This window comes from Oryx dammah, unplaced genomic scaffold (assembly GCF_014754425.2).
Source record: "Oryx dammah isolate SB20612 unplaced genomic scaffold, SCBI_Odam_1.1 HiC_scaffold_21, whole genome shotgun sequence".
Lineage (NCBI taxonomy): Eukaryota > Metazoa > Chordata > Mammalia > Artiodactyla > Bovidae > Oryx > Oryx dammah.
In genome coordinates this window covers 52357288-52379945 of record NW_024070205.1, presented here as the reverse complement: position 1 = coordinate 52379945, position 22658 = coordinate 52357288, and the positions used below count along the sequence as shown (strand labels likewise).

Here is a 22658-nt window from a genome sequence, read left to right as displayed (position 1 = left end):
GCTGGAAGAAACACAAGCTGCAATCAAGATTGCTAGGAGAAATATCAATAACCTCAGATATGCCGATGACACCACCCTGATGGCAGAAAGTGAAGAGCAACTAAAAAGCCTCTTGATGAGGGTGAAAGAGGAGAGTGAAAAAGTTGGCTTAAAGCTCAACATTCAGAAAACTAAGATCATGGCGTCCGGTCCCATCACTTCATGGGAAATAGATGGGGAAACAGTGGAAACAGTGTCAGACTTTATTTTGGGGGCTCCAAAATCACTGCAGATGGTGACTGCAGCCATGAAGTTAAAAGACACTCCTTGGAAGAAAAGTTATGACCAAACTAGATAGCATATTCAAAAGCAGAGATATTACTTTGCCGACTAAGGTCCGTCTAGTCAAGGCTATGGTTTTTCCAGTGGTCATGTATGGATGTGAGAGTTGGACTGTGAAGAAGGCTGAGCGCCAAAGAATTGATGCTTTTGAACTGTGGTGTTGGAGAAGACTCTTGAGAGTCCCCTGGGCTGCAAGAACATTCAACCAGTCCATTCTGAAGGAGATCAACCCTGGGATTTCTTTGGAAGGAATGATGCTAAAGCTGAAACTCCAGTACTTTGGCCACCTCATGTGAAGAGTTGACTCATTGGAAAAGACTCTGATGCTGGGAGGGATTGGGGGCAGGAGGAGAAGGGGACGACAGAGGATGAGATGGCTGGATGGCATCACGGACTCGATGGACGTGAGTCTGAGTGAACTCCGGGAGTTGGTGATGGACAGGGAGGCCTGGTGTGCTGCAATTCATGGGGTCGCAAAGAGTCGGACACGACTGAGTGACTGAACTGAACTGAAAGGAGGGTAATTATGTAAGGACCGGATTTCAGAAAACTGTATTCTGACCTCACCCTGCCACCAACTTAATTGGGTAACATTCCTTTTTTCTTGTTGCTTTTTGATTATTGTCATCCATCATTGTACTTATCTTTAATAATGAAGTATAAAATTTCACAGAAATATTTATTTTTAAATATTTAAATATTTTTCAGAGGCACCGGAAATGGGTAACATTTCTTTATCATTTAAAATAAAATTAGATGACGATTCTTAAGTCCCTTTCAGCTTTAAATTTTCAGTAATATCAGTTAGACCTATTTAGCATTTAACCAGACTCTCCATGTTTCAGATCTGCTTTCCAAAGTGACTATCAAAAATTGTTTGACAAGATAGATATTTTATTGCACTGTAAAGTAGAGAAGAAAGATTTAAAATTTACTTATAGAGGATGTTAACTATAGTATCTTATTTTCTTTGTCACGTTAGAGTTTTAAAACATGAAGAAGAAAACTATTTTCAAGATGTTCTACCATCAGGGAATCGACCAGCAGGAAAGGAGACACTGAAACATAAAACGTTGGGAACAATCTCTGCACCCTTGAAGTCAGAGAAAGCAGAAGAAATTTATCAAGATCACCCTCCAGGCATGTTGACTTTTATTTGCTTTTGTGGAGATAGAAAGAGGTTTTCATAGTATGAAATCAAGTAAACAAGTAAAATATATTGAAATGGTACAAGGTTTGGTACTTTACTAATTCCATTAGTCATAGAAATTAAAAGAAGTACAAAGCTTACCTTTTAAAGAGAACACTAAGCATAATAATAAATCACTGCTACCACCAAGAATATCTGGCATTTCTATAGCAATTTACATTGCTCTGGCATGCATATCATCTTATTTTGTATGTGTTGCTGCTGCTGCTGCTGCTAAGTCGCTTCAGTCGTGTCCAACTCCGTGCGACCCCATAGACGGCAGCCCACCAGGCTCCCCCGTCCCCGGGATTCTCCAGGCAAGAACACTGGAGTGGGTTGCCATTTCCTTCTCCAATGCAGGAAGGTGAAAAGTGGAAGTGAAGTCACTCAGTCGTGCCCGACTCCTAGTGACCCCATGGACTGCAGCCCACCAGGCTCCTCCGTCCATGGGATTTTCCAGGCAAGAGTACTGGAGTGGGGTGCCATCGCCTTCTCCAGTATGTGTGTGAGATAACCCTAAAAGGAGGGGGTCAACATTCCCTTAAATCCCTAGTGCCTTCTAGCTTTGTTGTGACCCCTCTTTGTTCCTCTTGTCAACCAGCGTCTTGATTATTCCCTCCACATACCTCCATTTGTTTTGTTTGTTTGTTTACCTTCCTTCTTCCAATCCCAAATTCTACCATTTCCAAAATTTACATTTTTTTTTTTTTAAAACCACAGCTTTCTTTTCTATCCAGCTTTGGTCTCCATTCTTCACTTCTTCCTGGATCACTCTGTGACCAGTAACTTCAACTCCATTTTCCCATTTCTTCCCTCTGCACCTGAATTGGCAAAATGTAAACTCTAATCAACAGTTAGAAGCAACAGTTAGAACCCTGTACGGAACAACTGATTGGTCCAAGTTTGAAAAAGGAGTATGACAGGGCTGTCTGCTGTCACCCTGATTGTTTAACCTATAAGCTGAGCACATCATGAGAAATGCCGGGCTGGATGAGTTACAACCTGGAATAGGTGAGAGAAACATCAACAGCCTCAGATATGCGGATGATACCACTCTAATGGCTAAAGTGAAGAGGAACCTCAAGAACCTCTTAATGCGGGTGAAGGAAGAGAGGGAAACAGTTGGCATAAACAAAATATTAAAAAAACCTAAGATCACGGCAACCAGCCCCATTACTTCATGGCAAATAGAAGGGGAAAATGTGGAAGTAGTGGCCCTCTTCTTGGGCTCTAAAATCACTGTGGATGGTGACTGCAGCCATGAAATCAGAAGACAATTGCTTCTTGTCAGGAAAGCTACGAAAACCTATACAGTGTGTTGAAAAGCAGAGACATTACTCTGCCAACAAAGGTCTGTATAGTCAAGACTATGGTCCTCCCAGTGGTCATGTACAGTTGTGAGAGTTGGACTGTAAAGAAGGCAGAATGCCAAAGAATTGATGTCTTTGAACTGTGCTGCTGGAGAAGATTCCCAAAAGCCCCTTGAACAGCACGGAGATCAAACCAGTCGGTTGATGGATGAATTGATCAAGAAAATGTGATACAAATACTGGGATATTAGTCAGCCATAAAAAAGGAAATCTTGCCATTTAGGGCAACATAGATGGACTTTCCAGCATTGTGTTAAGTGAGATAAGTCAGACAGAAAGACAAAACTGTGTGGGCTCACTTATATATGGGGGAAAAAACCCCCAAACTCATGGATAGAACAGATTGGTGGTTACCAGAGGCAGAGGGATTGGCAAGAGTTGGACACGACTGAGCGACTTCACTTTCATGCATTGGAGAAGGAAATGGCAACCCACTCCAGTGTTCTTTTCTGGAGAATCCCAGGGACGGGGGCGCCTGGTGGGCTGCTGTCTATGGGGTTGCACAGAGTTGGACACGACTGAAGAGACTTAGCAGCAGCAGCAGCAGCAGCAGCAGCAGCAGCAGCAGCAGAGGCAGAGGATGGGGGATGGGCAAAATGGGTGAAAGTGTTCAAAAGGAACAGACTTTCAGTCATAAAATAAATAATGCATAGGGATGTACAGACAGCCCCCAACTTAAGGATGATTCAACTTAGAATTTTTTGATTTTATAATGGAAAATTGGTGCATATCCAGCCTTTGGATTTTGATCTTTTCCTGGGATATCAAAATATAGTACAATATTCTTTTATAATGCTGGGCAGCAGCGGCAAGACACAGCTCCCAGTCAACCACACAGCCATGAGGGTAAGCAACAACACATTTATAACTATACTGTACCCATACAGCCATTCTGTTTTTCACTCTCAATACAGTATTCAATAAAGTACATAAATTATTCACATTTATTTTAAAATAAGCTTTATGTTAGATGATTTTGCCCAACTATTGGCTAATGTAAATGTTCTGGGCACTCCAAGGTAGGCTAAGATAAGCTATGATGTTTGATAGCTTAGGTGTGTTAAGTGCATTTTCAACTTAACAATACTTTCAACTTACTGTGGGTTTACCAGGACATTTTGCCGTCATAAATGGAAGATCTGTCATTTACAACATTACTATTATTAACAATAGTAACCATTGTTAATAAGAGTAAATTTTAAAACTTCTCATGTAAAGAAAAAAATTGTAACTATGTGTGGTGATGGATGGTAACTAGAATTACTATGGTAATAATTTTGCAATATATACAAATACTGAGACACTATGTTATACACCTGAAACTAATGTTGTTGTCAATTACACCTCTATAAAAAGAGGAAGACGTGGTCGAAAGTATCAAATAACACTGGTAAGTCTAGTAAAATAAGGGCAAACAATGTCCATTGACTTTATTGACCTGAAGAATATGTTCACTTGAATATTGTTTTAGTGGAGTTCCAAAGCCAGACTGGAATGGATTAAGAAGTGCGTAGTAGATGAAGAAACAGAATAGAGACTATACGCAACTCTTTCCAGAACTTTGACTGTGAAGAAAGGCAATTAACAGGTTGAGAAGCTGCTTGGATATGAAAAAGAAAAAAAAGAATGATTAATAGTGTAGGCATGAGGGGATATGTCTAACAAAACGTGGAAATGATTGGTTTTGGGAGGAGGAGAAACAGACATCTCCTCTATTAGTAAGGAGGGCAGGAGGAAAGCATTAGTATAGATGTGTGTTGCTTGGCTTATTCGGCAATGACTATTTGAAGGAATTCCCATCTGATGCCTTTATGTTCCTTGGAAGTGTTGTCATGAGACTGGTTGAAATTGGGAGATTGGAATTTAGTGGTTTGAGATTCAGGGAGCATGGAGAAAGTCTGAAATAGCTGTTGAAAAGCCAGAAGAGTAAGTTAACCAGAAAAATAACTGTGTAGATGTACGCACAGAGGGCACATAGAGTTGGGTTCATCCAGCTCTGGTGTTTTGCCATATAGGAGAGACCAAAAGAAAGGGAAAGTTTAGGATATTGACAAGAGTTTTGTTGAAAGACAACCTCAGCTGGATAAAGAGAAAAGTGAAAAAAAAAAAAAAAGGTTGATGGATTGTAAAAAAGTAATGGAACAGTGAACTGGAAGTACTGAGGAGGTCAAAGAATGGTGATGTTGCGAGTAATAAGCAAGCTGGAAGAATGAAGACCAGTGATAGCAAGCTTTAGGACATAATCTTGATAGTGGTAAGTTGAAGTGGACAAACTTCAACTAAGATATGAGAGGTTGTCTAGAAATTGGGAGATAGGAGCATGATATCAGACAGGCCTTAATTCACGAACAGTAAAGTTTCTAGGGGGCTTCCCATGTGGTGCAGTGGTAAAGAATCCGTCTCTAGTGCAGAAGGTGTGAGAGACGTGAGTTTGATTCCTTGGTCGGGGAAGATCCCCTGGAGGAGGAAATGGCAATCCACTGCAGTATTCTTGCCTGAAAAGTCCCATGGACAGAGGAGCCTGGTGAGCTACACTCCATGGTGTCACAAAGAGCTGGACATGACTGAGCAAGCCTCTAGAATCTTGAGTTTTTCTAGAGTTCTTCTCTAGAAAAATCTTCTAGAATGATGACATTTAATAAGGAGTAAGTCAGACCTCCCTGGAGCCAGGGTTCCAGATTAATTGGGTGACCAGACAATTGGTGAATGTCAATGAAAACTGGAAGAACATGATACAACAAAAAGGCATGAGCTTCAGAGGAGTAGGATTCTTTTTTTTTTTAAAGGGCAAGTTGTAATGATTTGGCAGCGGTGAATGAGGAGCAAGGAGGAAAACAAGCCACTTTCTAATGGGTATATGAGGTAATGGTGTATAAACAGCCACTACTTGAGGTGGTTGCATGTTAATTCAGTGTTAGAAAATAACAAAACTAGAGTAGGTTGCCATTCCCTTCTCCAGGGGATCTTCCCTTCCCAGGGATTGAACCCAGGTCTCCTGTATTGCAGGTAGATTCTTTTACCATCTGAGCCATCAGGCCCTATGTTACTTTTCAGCATTTGTATCTATACATTTTTAAGGCTCAGTTATTAAATTACAGTTAATAAAAGGATTTTGTATGTATTTATTTCACAGGAGGATTTAAACCTTCATTTAAAAGGTTTGTTGTAAAAAAAATAAAAAATTAAAAAAATTAAAAAAAAATAAAAGGTTTGTTGTAATAACAAGATCATTAACATTTACCTTAGTAACCACTTCTATGTACTTTGAGCATATTAAATATAATAATTTGACCCTTGTAACAAACCTCTGAGGTTTTCACAGTAACAATCTTCAATTTAAAGGTTAGTAAAGTAAAGCAGACTGATAATTAGAAGGTAAATCACAGAGCTGGTAGTGGTAAAGTCGCAATTTGACCCACTATGTGCTCTCAAATACTATGATGTAATGATCAGCTATATCTATTGGTATGTGGAATTATGTGGTATTATTTATAGCTCATGCAGATTATTCAATTAATAATGGTTTTATTTTCAGATTACCTTCAAACAATTAGAATTCAACAAGATGTACTTACTTCAGAACCATTGCCTGGTAAGAAGAAAGAGAAATCAAAGGAAAAGGATCAAACTCATGCTTGTCCGCAAGTTAGGAAGAAAAGACTTGCATCATATGATAGAACAGGTATGAGATACTGATCCAGCTTGTTTTAAAAAGTACTCTGTGGTCTTGTGTGCTTGTGTTGGACACATTTTATTTTATTTATTTAGTTTTTAAAATTTTAGTTATCGTTGGCTGCCCTGGGTCTTCCTTGCTGCTCGCAGGCTTTCTCTAGTTGTGGCAAGCAGGGGCTCCTCTTTGCTGTGGAGTGTGGGCTTCTCATTGCAGCGGCTTCTCTGTTGTGGAGCGTGGGCTCTAGGGCTCACGGGCTTCAGTAGTTGTGGAGCGTGGGTTTAGTTGCTCTGCAGCAGGTGGAATTTTTCCAGACCAGAAATCAAACCTGTGTCTCCTGCATTGGCAGGCTGATTTCTTAACCACTGGACCACCAGAGAAGTCTAACACAGATTTTAGAAGAAACAGTTTCACTGAATTTTATGTATTTGGTTGCTTAAAGAATTTTTAAATTTTGAATATAAATTTTAAAATTCTTTTAAAAGAATTCCTAAAATGTTTGAGAATTCAGTGTGAAAACCTAAAATATCACTAGATTAAAAAATTGACAGACTGTTCAATGACTATGTTTTTAATTAAGAATAGTCTCTGAAGGTTTTGATGTGTAACTATCAGTTCAGTTCAGTTCAGTCACTCAGTCGTGTTCTACTCTTTGCGACCCCATGAATTGCAGCACGGCAGGCCTCCCTGTCTATCACCAACTCCTGGAGTTCACTCAAACTCACGTCCATCGAGTTGGTGATGCCATCCAGCCATCTCATCCTCGGTCGTCCCCTTCTCCTCCTGCCCCCAATCCCTCCCAGCATCAGTCTTTTCCAATGAGTCAACTCTTCGCATGAGGTGGCCAAAGTACTGGAGTTTCAGCTTCAGCATCATTCCTTCCAAAGAAATCCCAGGACTGATCTCCTTTAGAATGGACTGGTTGGATCTCCTTGCAGTCCAAGGGACTCTCAAGAGTCTTCTCCAATACCATAGTTCAAAAGCATCAATTCTTTGGCTCTCAGCTTTCTTCACAGTCCAACTCTCACATCCATACATGACCACTGGAAAAACCATAGCCTTGACTAGATGGACCTTTGTTGGCAAAGTAATATCTCTGGTTTTGAATATGCTATCTAGGTTGGTCATAACTTTCCTTCCAAGGAGTAAGTGTCTTTTAATTTCATGGCTGCAATCACCATCTGCTGTGATTTTGGAGCCCCCCAAAATAAAGTCTGACACTGTTTCTGCTGTTTCCCCATCTATTTCCCATGAAGTGATGGGACCAGATGCCATGATCTTCGTTTTCTGAATGTTGAGCTTTAAGCCAACTTTTTTACTCTCCTCTTTCACTTTCATCAAGAGGCTTTTTAGTTCCTCTTCACTTTCTGCCATCAGGGTGGTGTCATCTGCATATCTGAGGTTATTGATATTTCTCCCAGCAATCTTGATTCCAGCTTGTGCTTCTTCCAGCCCAGCGTTTCTCATGATGTACTCTGCATAGAAGTTAAATAAGCAGGTGACAATATATAGCCTTGACGTACTCCTTTTCCTATTTGGAACCAGTCTGTTGTTCCATGTCCAGTTCTAACTGTTGCTTCCTGACCTGCATATAGGTTTCTCAAGAGGCAGGTCAGGTGGTCTGGTATTCCCATCTCTTTCAGAATTTTCCACAGTTTATTGTGATCCACACAGTAAAAGGCTTTGGCACAGTCAATAAAGCAGAAATAGGTGTTTTTCTGGAACTCTCTTGCTTTTTCCATGATCCACCAGATGTTGGCAATTTGATCTCTGATTCCTCTTCCTTTTCTAAAACCAGCTTGAACATCTGGAAGTTCACAGTTCACGTACTGCTGAAGCCTGGCTTGGAGAATTTTGAGCATTACTTTACTAGCGTGTGAGATGAGTGCAATTGTGCGGTAGTTTGAGCATTCATTGGCATTGCCTTTCTTTGGGATTGGAATGAAAACTGACCTTTTCCAGTCCTGTGGCCACTGCTGAGTTTTCCAAATTTGCTGGCATATGGAGTGTAGCACTTTCACAGCATCAACTTTCAGGATTTGAAATAGCTCAACTGGAATTTAGTGTGGTTTTGTTTTATTCTTTTATTAATACTTGATGGTATCATCATATTTAATAATGTTATGCCTTTGTCCAACTTAGTTTTAAACAAGTTTTCTTCCACTAACATTTTCCAGTTTGTGCTTCTCCATACCTGAAATTTTTATTTGTATTAATATTTTAAGTTTTATAGGGCAAAGTACACTCTACTGTTTTTCACTGAAATACTATGGTCCAAGGAAGATTTATCATAAAACTATTGAAGTTTAGACTTCAGAGTCTCTCACTTACATAGGCTTCATTTTTTCAAAAGAAAATCCTCAAAATTATAAATGCCTGAAACTGGACAAAACCTGCATGGAAGTGGTAGTATTCATGCCCTTGTCTAATCCTTTCCCCTTGAGTGTGGGCAGGACCTGTGACTGCTTCTAATCAGTAGAATATGAAAAAGGCAATAGGCTGTTCCTCCTGTGATTATATTATATTACGTAACCCTCTTGCTAGCAGACTTCATGAGCCTCTCTCTCCTCTTCTGGCTTTGAAGAAGTAAGCTGCTATGACTTCTACAGCTATAAGGAAATGAATTCTATACCAACAGTCTGGAAGCTGATCCTTTCCCATGTGAACCTCCAAATGAGAATCCAACCCCAGCTAATACCTTGATTGCGAACTAATAGAGGATGGAGTTAAGCCATATCCAGACTCCTGACCCACAGAAATGTGGGTGGCTTTAAATCACTAAAATTGTGGTTTAAATTTAAACCGCAACTTAAATGTAAATTGTAATTATTTAGACAGCTAGTAGTGGATCTTACTGCAACAAATACAATCACTGTTGCTATGCATTATGAATTTAATGCATAAATTCCAATTTCTTAGTATTGGATATATTGTTACATTGTTCTTTAGTGTTTTGAACTTGATATCAGTGTAAGAAAGTAATAATTTAGGCTTAATGACTGCCAGATAAATAAAAACAATCTAATCCTTTAATGATGATATTTATTTAATTTGCTCTCCTCAGCTTCTATAAATCCATGAAAACAGACTTAGGTACTTAGAAGTTTTAAAAATATTTTTGAAAAGTTTCACACAGAAGAAGTAAAGAAGATAACAGCTATTCATATACTCACTATCTGGATATAATACATGTTAAGATTTTATAATTTTAAAAGCAAATTATAGTAGGCACAGTGCTGCTCTGTTACTCTCTCCATGTGCTCTGGAGAACAATGTATATTCTCCTTTTGGATAGAACGCTTTTTGTATATTAAGTTCTTCTGATCTAATGTGTTATTTAAATTCACTGTTTCCGTATTGATTTTCTGTGTGGATGATATGAAGTGAAGTAAAAGTGTTAGTTGCTCAGTCATGTCCAAGTCTTTGTGACCCCATGGACTGTAGCCTGCCAGGCTCTTCCTGTTAATATTTGCCTTATATACCTTTGTTGTTTTCATCTGTGGGATGCATATACATTTATAAATGTTGTATCTTCTTGTTGGGTTGACCCTTTTATCATTATATAATGGCCTTTGTCTTTTATTATGGTCTCTGTTCTAAAGTCTCTTTTGTCTAATACAAGTATAACTACTGCAGCCCTCTTCCATTTACATGGAATATCTTCTTTCCATCCTTCACTTTCAATCTGTGTATATCCTTTTTTCTGAAGTAAATCTCTTGTAGGCAGCAAACAGATGAGTTTTCTTTTTCTTTTTTTAATCCATTCACCCCCTCTGTGTCTTCTAATTGGTAAATTTAGTCTATTTACATTTTAAAAGTAATCATTAATTGTTGTGTGTGTGCCTGCATGCTCAGTCACTTCAGTAGTTCCGGGTCTGACTCTTCGTGACCCGATTGCCTGTACCCCACCAGGCTCCTATGGCCACGGGATTTTCCAGGCAAGAATACTGGAGTAGGTTGCCGTGCCCTCCTCCAGGGTGTCTTCCTTATCCAGGGATTAAATCTGTGTCTCCTATGTCTCTTGCATTGGTAGACAGGTTCTTTATCACTAGTGCCACCTGGGAAGGCTTAACCTTCATATTACCTTTATAATTGATTAATCCACTACATTTACTTTATATTTACCTTTCTGGTGAGATTTATTCTTATATCTGTTTCCTTGATACTAATTAGTACCCTTTCTTTTCAGCTAAGTCCCTTTAACATTTCCTTTAAGGCCAGTTTAGTGATGATGAACTTTTTTCTTGCTCTTCCTTTTTTGGAAAACTCGTTTTCTTCAGTTCTGAATACCTTTGTCGAGTATTCTTGGTTGGAAGTTTTTTCTTTCAGCATTTTGAATATTCTATCCCATTCTCTTCTAGTCTGCGGAGTTTCTGCTGAAAAATCTGTTTGTAGTCTTTTGTGCATAACAAATTGTTTTCTCTTGATTCTTTAAAGATTCTTTCCTTGTCTTTAACATTTGACATTTTAATTATAGTGTGTCTTGATGTGGCACTCTGGGTTAATCTTACTTGGAAACCTCTGGTTTTCCTGAATCTGAATGTGTTTCCTGTCCTGAGTTAGGGAAGTTTTCAGCCATTATTTCTTCAAATTATTTTTCTGGGCTTTTCTCTCTCTTTTCTCTTTCAAGGACACCTATTTTTTTTTCTGCTTTGATTTTGATGGGTCCTATTGTCTTTTCTTTGAGGTCACTGACCCTTACTTCTGCTTTATCTAGACTGTTGTTGAACCCCTTTAGTGTATTTTTCAGTTCAATTATTGTATTTTTCAGCTCTGTGACTTCAGTCAGTCAGTTCAGTCACTCAGTCGTGTCTGACTCTTTGCGACCCCATGGACTGCAGCACACCAGGCTTCCCTATCCATCACCAACTCCTGGAGCCTACTCAAACTCATCTCCATCATGTTGGTGATGCCATCCAGCCATCTCATCCTCTGTCGTCCCCTTCTCCTTCTGCCTTCAATCTTTCCCAGCCATCAGGGTCTTTTCCAGTGAGTTGGTTCTTCCCATCAGGTGGCCAAAGTATTGGAGTTTCAGCTTCAACATCAGTCCTTCCAATGTATATTCAGGACTGAGTTCCTTTAGGATAGATTGGTTGGATCTCCTTGAAGCCCAAGGGACTCTCAAGAGTCTTCTCCAAACCATAGTTCAAAAGCATCAATTCTTTGGTGTTTGGCTTTCTTTAGGGTTGAGCTCTCACATCCATACATGACTACTGGAAAAACCATAGCTTTGACTAGATGAAACTTTGTTGATAAAAAAATGTCTCTGCTTTTCAATATGCTGTCTAGGTTGGTCATAGCTTTTCTCCAAGGAGCAAGCGTCTTTAAATATCATGGCTGCAGTCACCATCTGCAGTGATTTTGGAGCCCAAGAAAATAAAGTCTGTCACTGTTTCCATTGTTTCCCCATCTATTTGCCATGAAGTGATGGGACTGGATGCCATGATCTTCGTTTTCTGAATGTTGAGTTTTAAGCCAACTTTTTCACTCTCCTCTCTCACTTTCATCAAGAGGCTCTTTAGTTCTTCTTTGCTTTCTGCCATCAAGGTAGTGTCATCTGCATATCTGAGGTTATTGATATTTCTCCCGGCAATCTTGATTCCAGCTTGTGCTTCATCCAGCCCAGTGTTTCTCATGAGGTACTCTGCATATAAGTTAAATAAGCAAGGTGAGTATAATATACAGCCTTGACATACTTCTTTTCCTATTTGGAACCAGTCTGTTGTTCCATGTCAGTTCTAACTTTTGCTTCTTGACCTGCATACAGATATCTCAGGAGGCAGGTAAGGTGGTCTGGTATTCCCATCTCATTCAGAATGTTCCATAGTTTGTTATGATCCACACAGTCAAAGAGTTTGACATAGTCAATAAAGCAAAAGTAGGTGTTCTTTTTTGAACTCTCTTGCTTTTTCAACAATCCAGCGGATGTTGGCAATTTGATCTCTGGTTCCTTTGCCTTTTCTAAAACCAACTTGAACATCTGGAATTTCATGGTTCACATACCATTGAAGCCTGCCTTGGAGAATTTTGAGCATTACTTTACTAGTGTGTGAGATGAGTGCAACTGTGCAGTAGTTTGAGCATTCTTTGGCGTTGCCTTTCTTTGGGATCGGAATGAAAGCTGACCTTTTCCAGTTTTGTGGCTACTGCTTAGTTTTCCAAATTTGCTGGCATATTGAGTGTAGCACTTTCAGAGCATCATCTTTTAGGATTTGAAATAGCTCAACCAGAATTCCATCACGTCCCCTAGCTTTGTCCATTGTGATGCTTCCTAAGGCCTACTCAACTTTGCACTCCAGAATGTCTGGCTCTAGGTGAGTGATCACACCATTGTGTTTATCTGGGTCATGAAGATCTTTTTTGTATAGTTCTTCTGTATATTCTTGCCACCTCTTCTTAATATCTTCTGTTTCTGTGAGGTCCATACCATTTCTGTCCTTTATTGTGCTCATCTTTGCATGAAATGTTCCCTTGGTGTATATAATTTTTTTGAAGAGATCTCTGTCTAGTTTTTCCCATTCTATTGTTTTTCTCTATTTCTTTGCATTGATCTCTGAGGAAGGCTTTCTTCTCTCTCCTTGCTATACTTTGGAACTCTGCATTCAAATGGGCGTTTGTTTCCTTTTCTCCTTTGCCTTTAGCTTCTCTTCTTCTCTCAGCTATTTGTAAGGCCTCATCAGACAACTATTTTGCCTTTTTGCATTTCTTTTTCTTGGGGATGGTCTTGATCACTGCCTCCTGTACAATGTCATGAACCTCCGTCCATAGTTCTTCAGGCACGCTGTATCAGATCTAATCCCTTAAATCTATGTGACTTCAGTTTGTTACTTATATTTTCTTTCTCTTTGCTGAAGTTCTCACTGTATTCATTGATTCTTCTGATTTGGTGAGGATCTTTATGGCCATTACTCTGAACTCTTTTTCAGGTAAATTATTTATCTCCAATTTATTAAGATTTTTCCTGGGGATTTATTTTATTTGAAGTGTAGTCCTCTGTTTCTTCATTTTTATTGACTTTCTGTTTTGGTTTCTGTGTATTAGATGAAACAACCACGTCTCCGTGTCTTGAAATAGTGGCCTCATGTAGGAAATACACCTTGTTGTTCAACCCTGCCCTAGATCTTGGTTGCCTCTCAAATCTTTGTGATTGTCCAAGCAGCCTATTATGTTTTTAATAGTTCCAAGTATTTGAAGCTGTGTCAAGACCTGTCAGTCCAGAGGGGAGCATCTCAGTCAGAACCTAATTTTAGGCTGATTGAAAGCCAGACTCTCAGGAAGCAGTTCTTAAAATATTCAGATATATGAGACTACAAGTGTATGTACCATGGGCTACCAGAGACAGGTGATCTGGAGTTGTTCCTGCATGGTAGTCACGATAATTGAGGCCCCCACTAGTGTGTAAACTCACTTCTGGGAGGCAATAGTGAGCTGTGGAGGCTGAGCTCCTGGGTCTGTTGCCTCTTGATGTGCTCTGGAGGTGGTAGCTGTTTAAGAACACTTTTCCTATTGGTTATAGTCCTGTGGGCTCCATGGGCATAGCTCTGCTGGACACATGATCCCAGGCCATGTAGAGATGTCTCCTGGCAGCAGCTGTGAAAACTGGGGTGCCTGACAAGTTGTCAACTCTTGTTTGGGAGATACCCACAGGTAGAGCAAGGCAGAGAGAGAGCACTTCCTGAGAGCACTTCCTTAGGCCACTAGACATGTATCAAACCAGAAACCTGCCTCTCAGGCCAAAGCTCCTGAAAAGCAAATGGACCTCTTTCATAGAGAAACTGAGCATGTGTTTCAGTCTGCTGTCTGTGTAATGCCTTAGGGGTAGTAGCCAGCCAAAAGCTGTCTCTTTGATCTTTACAGCCCCCATGGAACCAGGAACTCAGGCTCCCTTTAGCCTCCAGAGCCAGATGATCAAAAGGCATCCCCTGCATAGTAGCTTTAAAAATTAGGGCACCAGAAGCATGTAAGGCCTCTCCTCTGGGAGATACTGGTACTCTGGAGTGTGGCAGAGGTGATCACTGTCTGTAATGGGTCAAAGGGAGGGTCCCCAAATGGTGCCTGACAGCTAGGGCAAGCAGAGGAAGAGTCTAGAGAAGGTGTCCACCAGTCTCTGTCCCTGGAAAGTGTTCCAGCAGGCTCTTAATGTGTGCGTTAAATTAGATGCCTGCCTCTCAGGCCAGCCCTTTAATACATGCAAATGAACCTCTTTCCCTTAAAGTCTGAGTGTGATCAGCTGCCTCTGAGCTATGTTTCTGCATGGGTGAGTCCAGTGCACAAACCCTTTAAGAGCCATTTCTCATATCACTACACTTTTGTGGGTCTTGTGGACACAAACCTTGCCAGTTTTCAAATCTAGATTTTGCGGGGGGGCTGGGAGGTGCTCATCCCATAGGAGCAGGTCTTAAAGTTGGGGTGCCCAATGTGGGATTCAAAACCTTTGCTTTTCAGGGAAATGCTTCAGATTTTGAGTTTCAGATTTTGGGTTGTGGGTTTTAGGTTGCTGTGCCAGGAGTGGTGTTTTGGACAAGATTGTTATCTCAGCCTCTCTACCCACTTTAACGTGGCTGTCTTCTCCTTTGTCCAATATGTTGTTATTTCTCTGCCAAAGGAAATTTTCAGAGGAAATTGTTTCACATGTATCAGTCATTTAGAAGAAATTGCTCCAAATTTAGATGTGTCCATGGGAAGAGGTTCAGCATCTTCCTCATCTTAAGCCAGAACTCCCTATATTCTTAACTGACCTTGAAGGTGGATATAGACCAGTCTCCTCATTTTTCTGAGATAAAGAATTACTGTCTTGGATTAGACTATATACCTAGCACACTTAGGGAAGTGCATCACCCTCCAATGTTGAATATATAATATAGTGTCTGTTTTTAGTAAATATCTATGATTTTTTTTCATTAAATCTGACTCTTATTAGAAAGACACTATTCCCAGCTTTTTGAAAGATATTCTTTAAACTTACTACATATTCTGGAAAATCATTATTCTTTATTTGTCCTAAATTACTTCCATTTCCCAACAATCTCTATTAAATCTATTAAATCAGCCAAATCACCATCAATAATGAGTATATTAATTTATACTTTTACATTCTTGCATAAAAGGATTACTTTTGTCAGCAGTTGATATCCCAACTTTTAATTTTCTGCTGGTCTGATTGGTGAGAACAACTCCTAGATTTACTAATAAAGTTGAACATTTTTTACTGGCCATTTGTCTTTTCCTATAAATTCTTTGCTCATCTTTTTATCAAAATGTTTATTTCTTATTGATTGGGCAGAAGTCTTTAAATATTTGATATATTAATCTCTAGTCTTATACAGGTTATAAACATTTTCTGTCAGTATGTTAATTATATTTTAATTTTGTTTATGATGGCTTTTCCTATGTAAATTGCTATTTGTGGAAGTCAAATTTATTATTGTTTTCTTTTTAACATGCTTTGATTATTTTCCAAGAAACTTTCACTACCCCAAGTTTATAGATGTGGTCTCACATGTTTTCTTCTAACACATCTATAATTTGCCTTTCAGCATTTACTTCTCTAATCCATCTATAATTTATGCTTACATATAACCTCATATTTTTCCAAATGGCTAACCATTTTTCATTATAATTTATAATAATTCCTCCATTCATTTGAAATAACACCTTTTTTTACTGAATGTTGTTCAGTTGCTCAGTCATGTTCAACTCTTTGTGACTCCATGGACTGCAGCACAACGTGCTTCTCTGTCCATCACCAACACGCAGAGCCTCCTCAAACTCATGTCCATTGAGTCTGTGATACCATCCAACCATCTCATCCCTTGTCACTCCCTTCTCCTCCTCCGCTCAGTTTTCCCCAGCATCGGGGTCTTTTCCAGTAAGCCCATCAGGTGGCCAAAATATTGGAGCTTCAGCTTCAGCTCATCCTTCCAATGAACGTTCAAGGTTGATTTCCTTTAGGATTGACTGGTTGGATCTCCTTGCTATCCAAGGGAATCTCAAGAGTCTTCTCCAACATCACGATTCAAAAGCATCAATCCTTCAGTGCTCAACTTTCTTTATGGTCCATCTTTCACATCCATACATGACTACTGGAAAAACCAAAGCTCTGACTATACTAGGCTGTCTTTTATAAACGGTTTTATGCCGGGAACCACCATGGGAAATCCCACCCATGACAAAGTTCATGTGGAAGAGAACTGTTAAGCAAGGCTTCAGAACTCAAGGGGCTCCCTAGGCTTTCTCAAGCATCTACCCCCAAACCAGAATCTGTCTGTTTTACTATTTCATGACTTTCACCAACTCCTCTGACATTAACAGGGGGCTAACCCTGACCATCTTTCTCTGGAGAAAATCAACTTAGGGCTATAGCTAATAAGTCTCCTGGACATGAGAGGAATATTTCAAATCAAACCCCCTCTGTTAGTGTTCTGGCTTGCTCGGCAGGTATATCCAGACTCTTACAGCTACGCATGTGATTATTTACAGCCTCCCAACTGTGAGAGGCACAGAAAGCCTAAAACATAGAGCTTTTGAAAGAGTTAAAAGTTATTAGAATAGTGCTTATGTAGGATTTCATTATTGGGCCAATGCTTGTTGCTAGGTTCCCATATCTCTTATCCACTGTGCACCTGGGAATGCATTAGTTAACATAGTGAGAATGCTAGAAAAACAAGTGTAGCCTTGAATTTAACCGTATCAGAGTTTTGAGCTAATTGGTTCTTTCTTGTAACTCACTGCACCTTTGCTTTGTGAAAAACGTAACTCTGTTTGGCATTTTCTGAGGCTGACATAGATTAGAAATATAAAGAAAAAACACTTTGAGGGAAAATAAGTTTTCTGGTTGAGCAGCCTTTATCAAAAGAGGGTCATAAAATGTTCACAGGCCTCCAAGGCCAGAAGATACTGTACACAACATCATTTGTGGGAAAGGTATGCAGAAAAATCCTGGTTTCGATAAGGGCAAAACTGCTGGAATGTTGGGCTGACTCTGTTTGACCTTGCATCCTTCATTTCCCTCTGTGTATAAGGCAAGGTATAAAAGTACCTTTTGAAAAATAAAGCTTTTGGGCCTCGCTCACTGAAGCAGCTTGGTCACCCCGTGTTTTTTCTTCTTTTTTTTCCTCTCTCTCTCCCTCTCCCTCTTTTTCAGGCTGATCCCTTGGAGCATAGGGGCTCCCTGCATTCACTTATCTGCCCGAGTTTCTAAGACCTGAATGGGAAGACGTTCTGAGTCTTCACTCCCTCGGGAGACCGGGAGGGCACCTCTGGCCTCCGTGAACAGGGCAAACTTCTTGTCTCAGAGTTTTATTGGCTTTCTATGTAAACCAAGGAATATCAGCCTCTTTCTCTCCTCTATTTTCTTATGTTCAACATTCTTTCCTTATCTCTCTCTAAATCAATTGCCGACGCCGTTCCTCATTCGGGTTTCCCTGGATCCTGTGGGGGCTGGACCCCGGCAGTTTTATGTCTACTCTAATCTGTTCTACCAGACGAACTGACCTGCCTCTTGAGAAACCTGTATGTAGGTCAGGAAGCAACAGTTAAAACTGGACATGGAACAACAGACTGGTTCCAAATAGGAAAAGGAATACATCAAGGCTGTATATAGTCACCCTGCTTATTTAACTTATATGCAGAGTACATCATGAGAAACGCTGGGCTGGAGGAAGCACAAGCTGGAATCAAGATTGCTGGGAGAAATATCAGTAACCTCAGATATGCAGATGACACCACCCTTATGGCAGAAAGTGAAGAAGAACTAAAGAGCCTCTTGATGAAAGTGAAAGAGGAGAGTGAAAAAGTTGGCTTAAAGTTCAGCATTCAGAAAATGAAGATCATGGCATCTGGTCCCATCACTTCATAGCAAATAGATGGGGAAACAGTGGAAACAGTGGCTGACTTTATTTTTCTGCACTCCAAAATCACTGCAGATGGTGATTGCAGCCATAAAATTAAAAGACGCTTACTCCTTGGAAGGAAAGTTATGACCAACCTAGATAGCATATTAAAAAGCAGAGACATTACTTTGTCAACAAAGGTCTGTCTACTCAAGGCTGTAGTTTTTCCAGTGGTCATGTATAGATGTGAGAGTTGGACTATAAAGAAAGCTGAGCACCAAAGAATTGATGTTTTTGAATTGTGGTGTTGGAAAAGACTCTTGAGAGTCCCCTGGGCTGCAAGAACATTCAACCAGTCCATCCTAAGGAGATTAGTTCTGAACGTTCGTTGGAAGGACTGATGTTGAAGCTGAAACTCCAATATTTTGGCCACCTGATGCAAAGAGCTGACTCATTTGAAAAGACCCTGATCCTGGAAAAGGTTGAGGACAGGAGGAGAAGGGGACGACAGAGGATGAGATGGTTGGATGGCATCACCAACTCAGTGGACATGGGTTTGGGTGGACTCCAGAAGTTGGTGATGGACAGGGAGGCCTGGCGTGCTGCGGTTCATGGGGTTGCAAAGAGTTGGACACGACTGAGCAACTGAGCTGAACTGAATCTGTTCTACTGACCTCTTTTGCTTTTCCTATTCCAACACCACATTACTTTGGTTTCTACGGATACATATAATATGTTCATATCTAAGTATGGACATACATAATTTGTGTCATCTCCTTACTAATTTTCAGTGCCTCCTTTTCTCTGTTTTATACCTAATGTTAGATACAAGGTATTCTTATTATTAATGTATTTCCATGTATAAGCAACTTACAAGGCTCAGACTAGGGTAAAATAAGTTATGTGCCTAGGGAACAAAATATTATAAGAGGAATGGTTATTTTTAGGGTCACGATATGCCATATTCTAGTCCCAACACTGTTTAATACAATAGCTGAAGTATCATTTAATTCCTAGCAAAGAAATTGTGTGATTTCTGGAGGACCAGATATCTTGAACTACTTCTTAGCATTGTAAGTTTTGTCAGTGTGGCTTTTAAGTGCTAAGAGAACAATATATAAAGCATGGTGAATAAAAACCAAGAAAAGAGAATGTTTCAAGAAAAAGAGAATTGTCAGCTGCTAAGATTTCAAGAAGTATAAGGTCTGAGAGGTGTCTGTTGGATGAATTCTAGGAAGAATTCTTTCCATCTCACTTAGTCATCCCAACTTTTCTGATCCTGTTGCCTCCACCTAAGAAAACACTCCAACTAGCTCCTGTTCCTGGTATCTTCTCTTGCTAATTGTCTGTGTAATTGTGGAATTGTCTTTTGAAATACTTTCTTAAACAGAAAAATATTATTCCTCCTTTCTAGCTGCTGTTAAGATTGAATTTTAATCTGGATTTTCTTTCAATTATATAATGTTTGTGTAAATTTTAAGTATGTTACCATTAAAATTTTTCTCTATGTATAAATATTTAACATTATCCTTAAGTAATGTCCATATTTGCACTTATATTGGATTTTTTACCTTCTAAACTAGTACCAAATGATGATGATGTGATATGTCATATTATTAGACTAAGAGAAAAACTTGGTTGGCAAACAGTATTACCACAGCACAGTTTGGAATACAGATGTTTCAAAACTGCAACTCAGAAGATACTTCTAAAGGTATTATTCTATTTTATTCAGTTTTTAGTATAAAAATTAAAATTTAAAAGCTATATGTAAATCTTTGTTTCCTTCATTTTAGATATTCTATCAAAATCAGATATCATTACATTAATCAAATTGCAATCATTGTTTTATGGTAATTGCTTACGAAAAATGTTTGATGTAACTTCATTTCACTTATTTAAAGACTGATGAACAGATAAGACATCTCCCTGAATTTTGAATCTACTCTTGTGTTCCTGTTGATTAGTTTTTTGTGATTTACAAAGAAATCCTGATGTATTAATACTTTGTAGCATTCTATCTTTCTTACTCTCCTACTCCTGGTACTGATTTTCTGTCTCCTCTATTTTCTTACCTTTTGTATTTTTTTCTTACCCAGCAGCCTCCTCAGAGAGATTTTATCTTGTCCAAGGTCACATGACTAAAGGTAGAAGCTATGATTAGAAGTAAGATCTTCCTCCTGTGACCTCCTTTATGACAGGTGATCTAAGATGGAATAGGATCATCTCTTCCTACTTTTAGTTCAGGAATTCTCAAAGTGCAACCCCCAGACAAGCAGCATCAGAAACAGCTTGCAGAATATTAGAAACATGTATTTTCATCTTCACCCTTGACCTTCTGAATCTAAAACTCTAAAGTTGGAGCCCAGACATCTGTATTTTATTAAGCTATCTGGGTGATTCTGATGCACAGTTGAGAACTACTGTTCTAGACCAAGGGTCAGCAAAATTTATTTGGAAAGACCCAGATAATAAATATTTTAAGCTTTTCAGACTATATGATTTCTGTTCTAGTTACTTAATTCTGTCATTGTAGTGGAACAGTAATGATAGTATATAAACAAATGAGCATGGCTGAATTTAAAAAAAATTATTTAAGAACTGGATATCTGGACTTAGCCATAGTTTTCTGATCCTTGCTCTAGATTGTTCCCATGAGGATAAATGGTCTTTTGATTATTATTCAGAGGCAGCATTAATATAAAATACATGCATGATGGAATCAGATTCACCTAGTTTTGAATCTCTATACACTCATTATGTTATTTTGGGCAAGTCCCTAACTTCCCTGAGCTTTAGTATCTTGGACCTTGAAGTGGAGATAGTAGAGCTTACTGTAGAAAGCTATGAAAATTCAATGAGATAATGCTTGTGGCATGGTATCTGGCAGAGAGTGGGCATGGTAGTTTAAAAAAACATAGCTGTACATGAGTTTACTATCATAAGCTCTCTATGGACTCTCTGATAAGATATGTTTCATTTGTATATGGAGAAAGAATTGAGAATATAAAAAGTAACACTTGTTTTTAATTGAAAAAGAATAATTGGAATATTATTTTGCTTCTGATTATTTAATTACATATATGATCCACTTAGAACAATTGTGTCTACACTAAATTTCTAGTAACCTTAACTTTTTGGAGATGTAATTTAGAGTCGAAATGCCTCAAGTAGTCAAATAACTATAAAAAAGTTCATGTACTATATAAGTCATCACCCAGAGTTTATGATTTCATTTTACTTACAGTTTTTAAGGTTGTTTATTAAGGTTTTTAAGAGCACATTATGCTGCTGCTACTGCTAAGTCGCTTCAGTCGTGTCCGACTCTGTGCGACCCCATAGACGGCAGCCCACTAGGCTCCTCTGTCTCTGGGATTCTCCAGGCAAGAGTACTGGAGTGGGTTGCCATTTCCTTCTCCAATGCATGAAAGTGAAAAGCGAAAGTGAAGTCATTCAGTCGTGCCCGACTCCTAGCGACCCCATGGACTGCAGCCCACCAGGCTCCTCCGTCCATGGGATTCCCCAGGCAAGAGCATTGGAGTGGGGTGCCATTGCCTTCTCCGACCATAATCTCTATGAAAGACATAATAAAGTGAAGTCGCTTAGTCGTGTCCGACTCTCTGCGACCCGTGGACTGTAGCCCACCAGGCTCCTCCGTCCATGGGATTCTCTAGGCAAGAACACTGGAGTGGGTTGCCGTTTTCTATCAGACGTCAAAATAAGAAGAAGAAGAAGGAAAAAAAAAACAGCTGAGACAATTGAGAAGAAGAGTGTCTTCAAGGAAGAAAAACATTTTTTAAAGTAAAATTGAATCTAAGATTTTAAATTATAGTAGTTAGAAATTGTTCAGTTACTAAATGCTTTTTATAATAAAATTTACCTTTTAAAAAAGACTGATTAACTTTCATGCAGAATTTTTGTCAGCAAAATTAAAAGTTTCAAAACTGAAATAAATAAATTTCATTTAAAACTTTTTCTTAATGTAGAATAACTGATTTTTCAATAATGCCAGGTAAGTAAGGAAGTGATGTTTAGTATATTGCAATAGCTCAGAATGTGGATTTAGACTCAGAGTTGTATTCAAATCCTTACTTTGCTACTTCCTGACTTTATGACTTTTCTCAAATTACCTAACTTCTCAAAATAATTAATTTCTATATAAATTTAAATGAGATTAAAATGATCAAGCTTTACTCTCAAATTTAAGAGATGTGAAAACTAGGTGTATCATCAAGTTCTTCAGGTTAATAAGCATATGTTAGTAAGTATATAGATCA

General features: G+C 39.0%; 1 protein-coding gene across 1 annotated transcript in view; it reads left to right on the top strand.

Moving 5' to 3' along the window:
• Positions 1-1265: 1265 nt before the first annotated feature.
• The window catches only part of DNAH14 (dynein axonemal heavy chain 14), a 361705-nt gene continuing 340312 nt past the window's right edge, over positions 1266-22658 (top strand). Inside the window, exons 1-3 of the mRNA XM_040262849.1 lie at positions 1266-1465; positions 6435-6562; positions 19965-20095. Of these exons, the coding sequence (XP_040118783.1) occupies positions 1266-1465; positions 6435-6562; positions 19965-20095 (459 nt within the window). The remainder of the gene's footprint in view (positions 1466-6434; positions 6563-19964; positions 20096-22658) is intronic.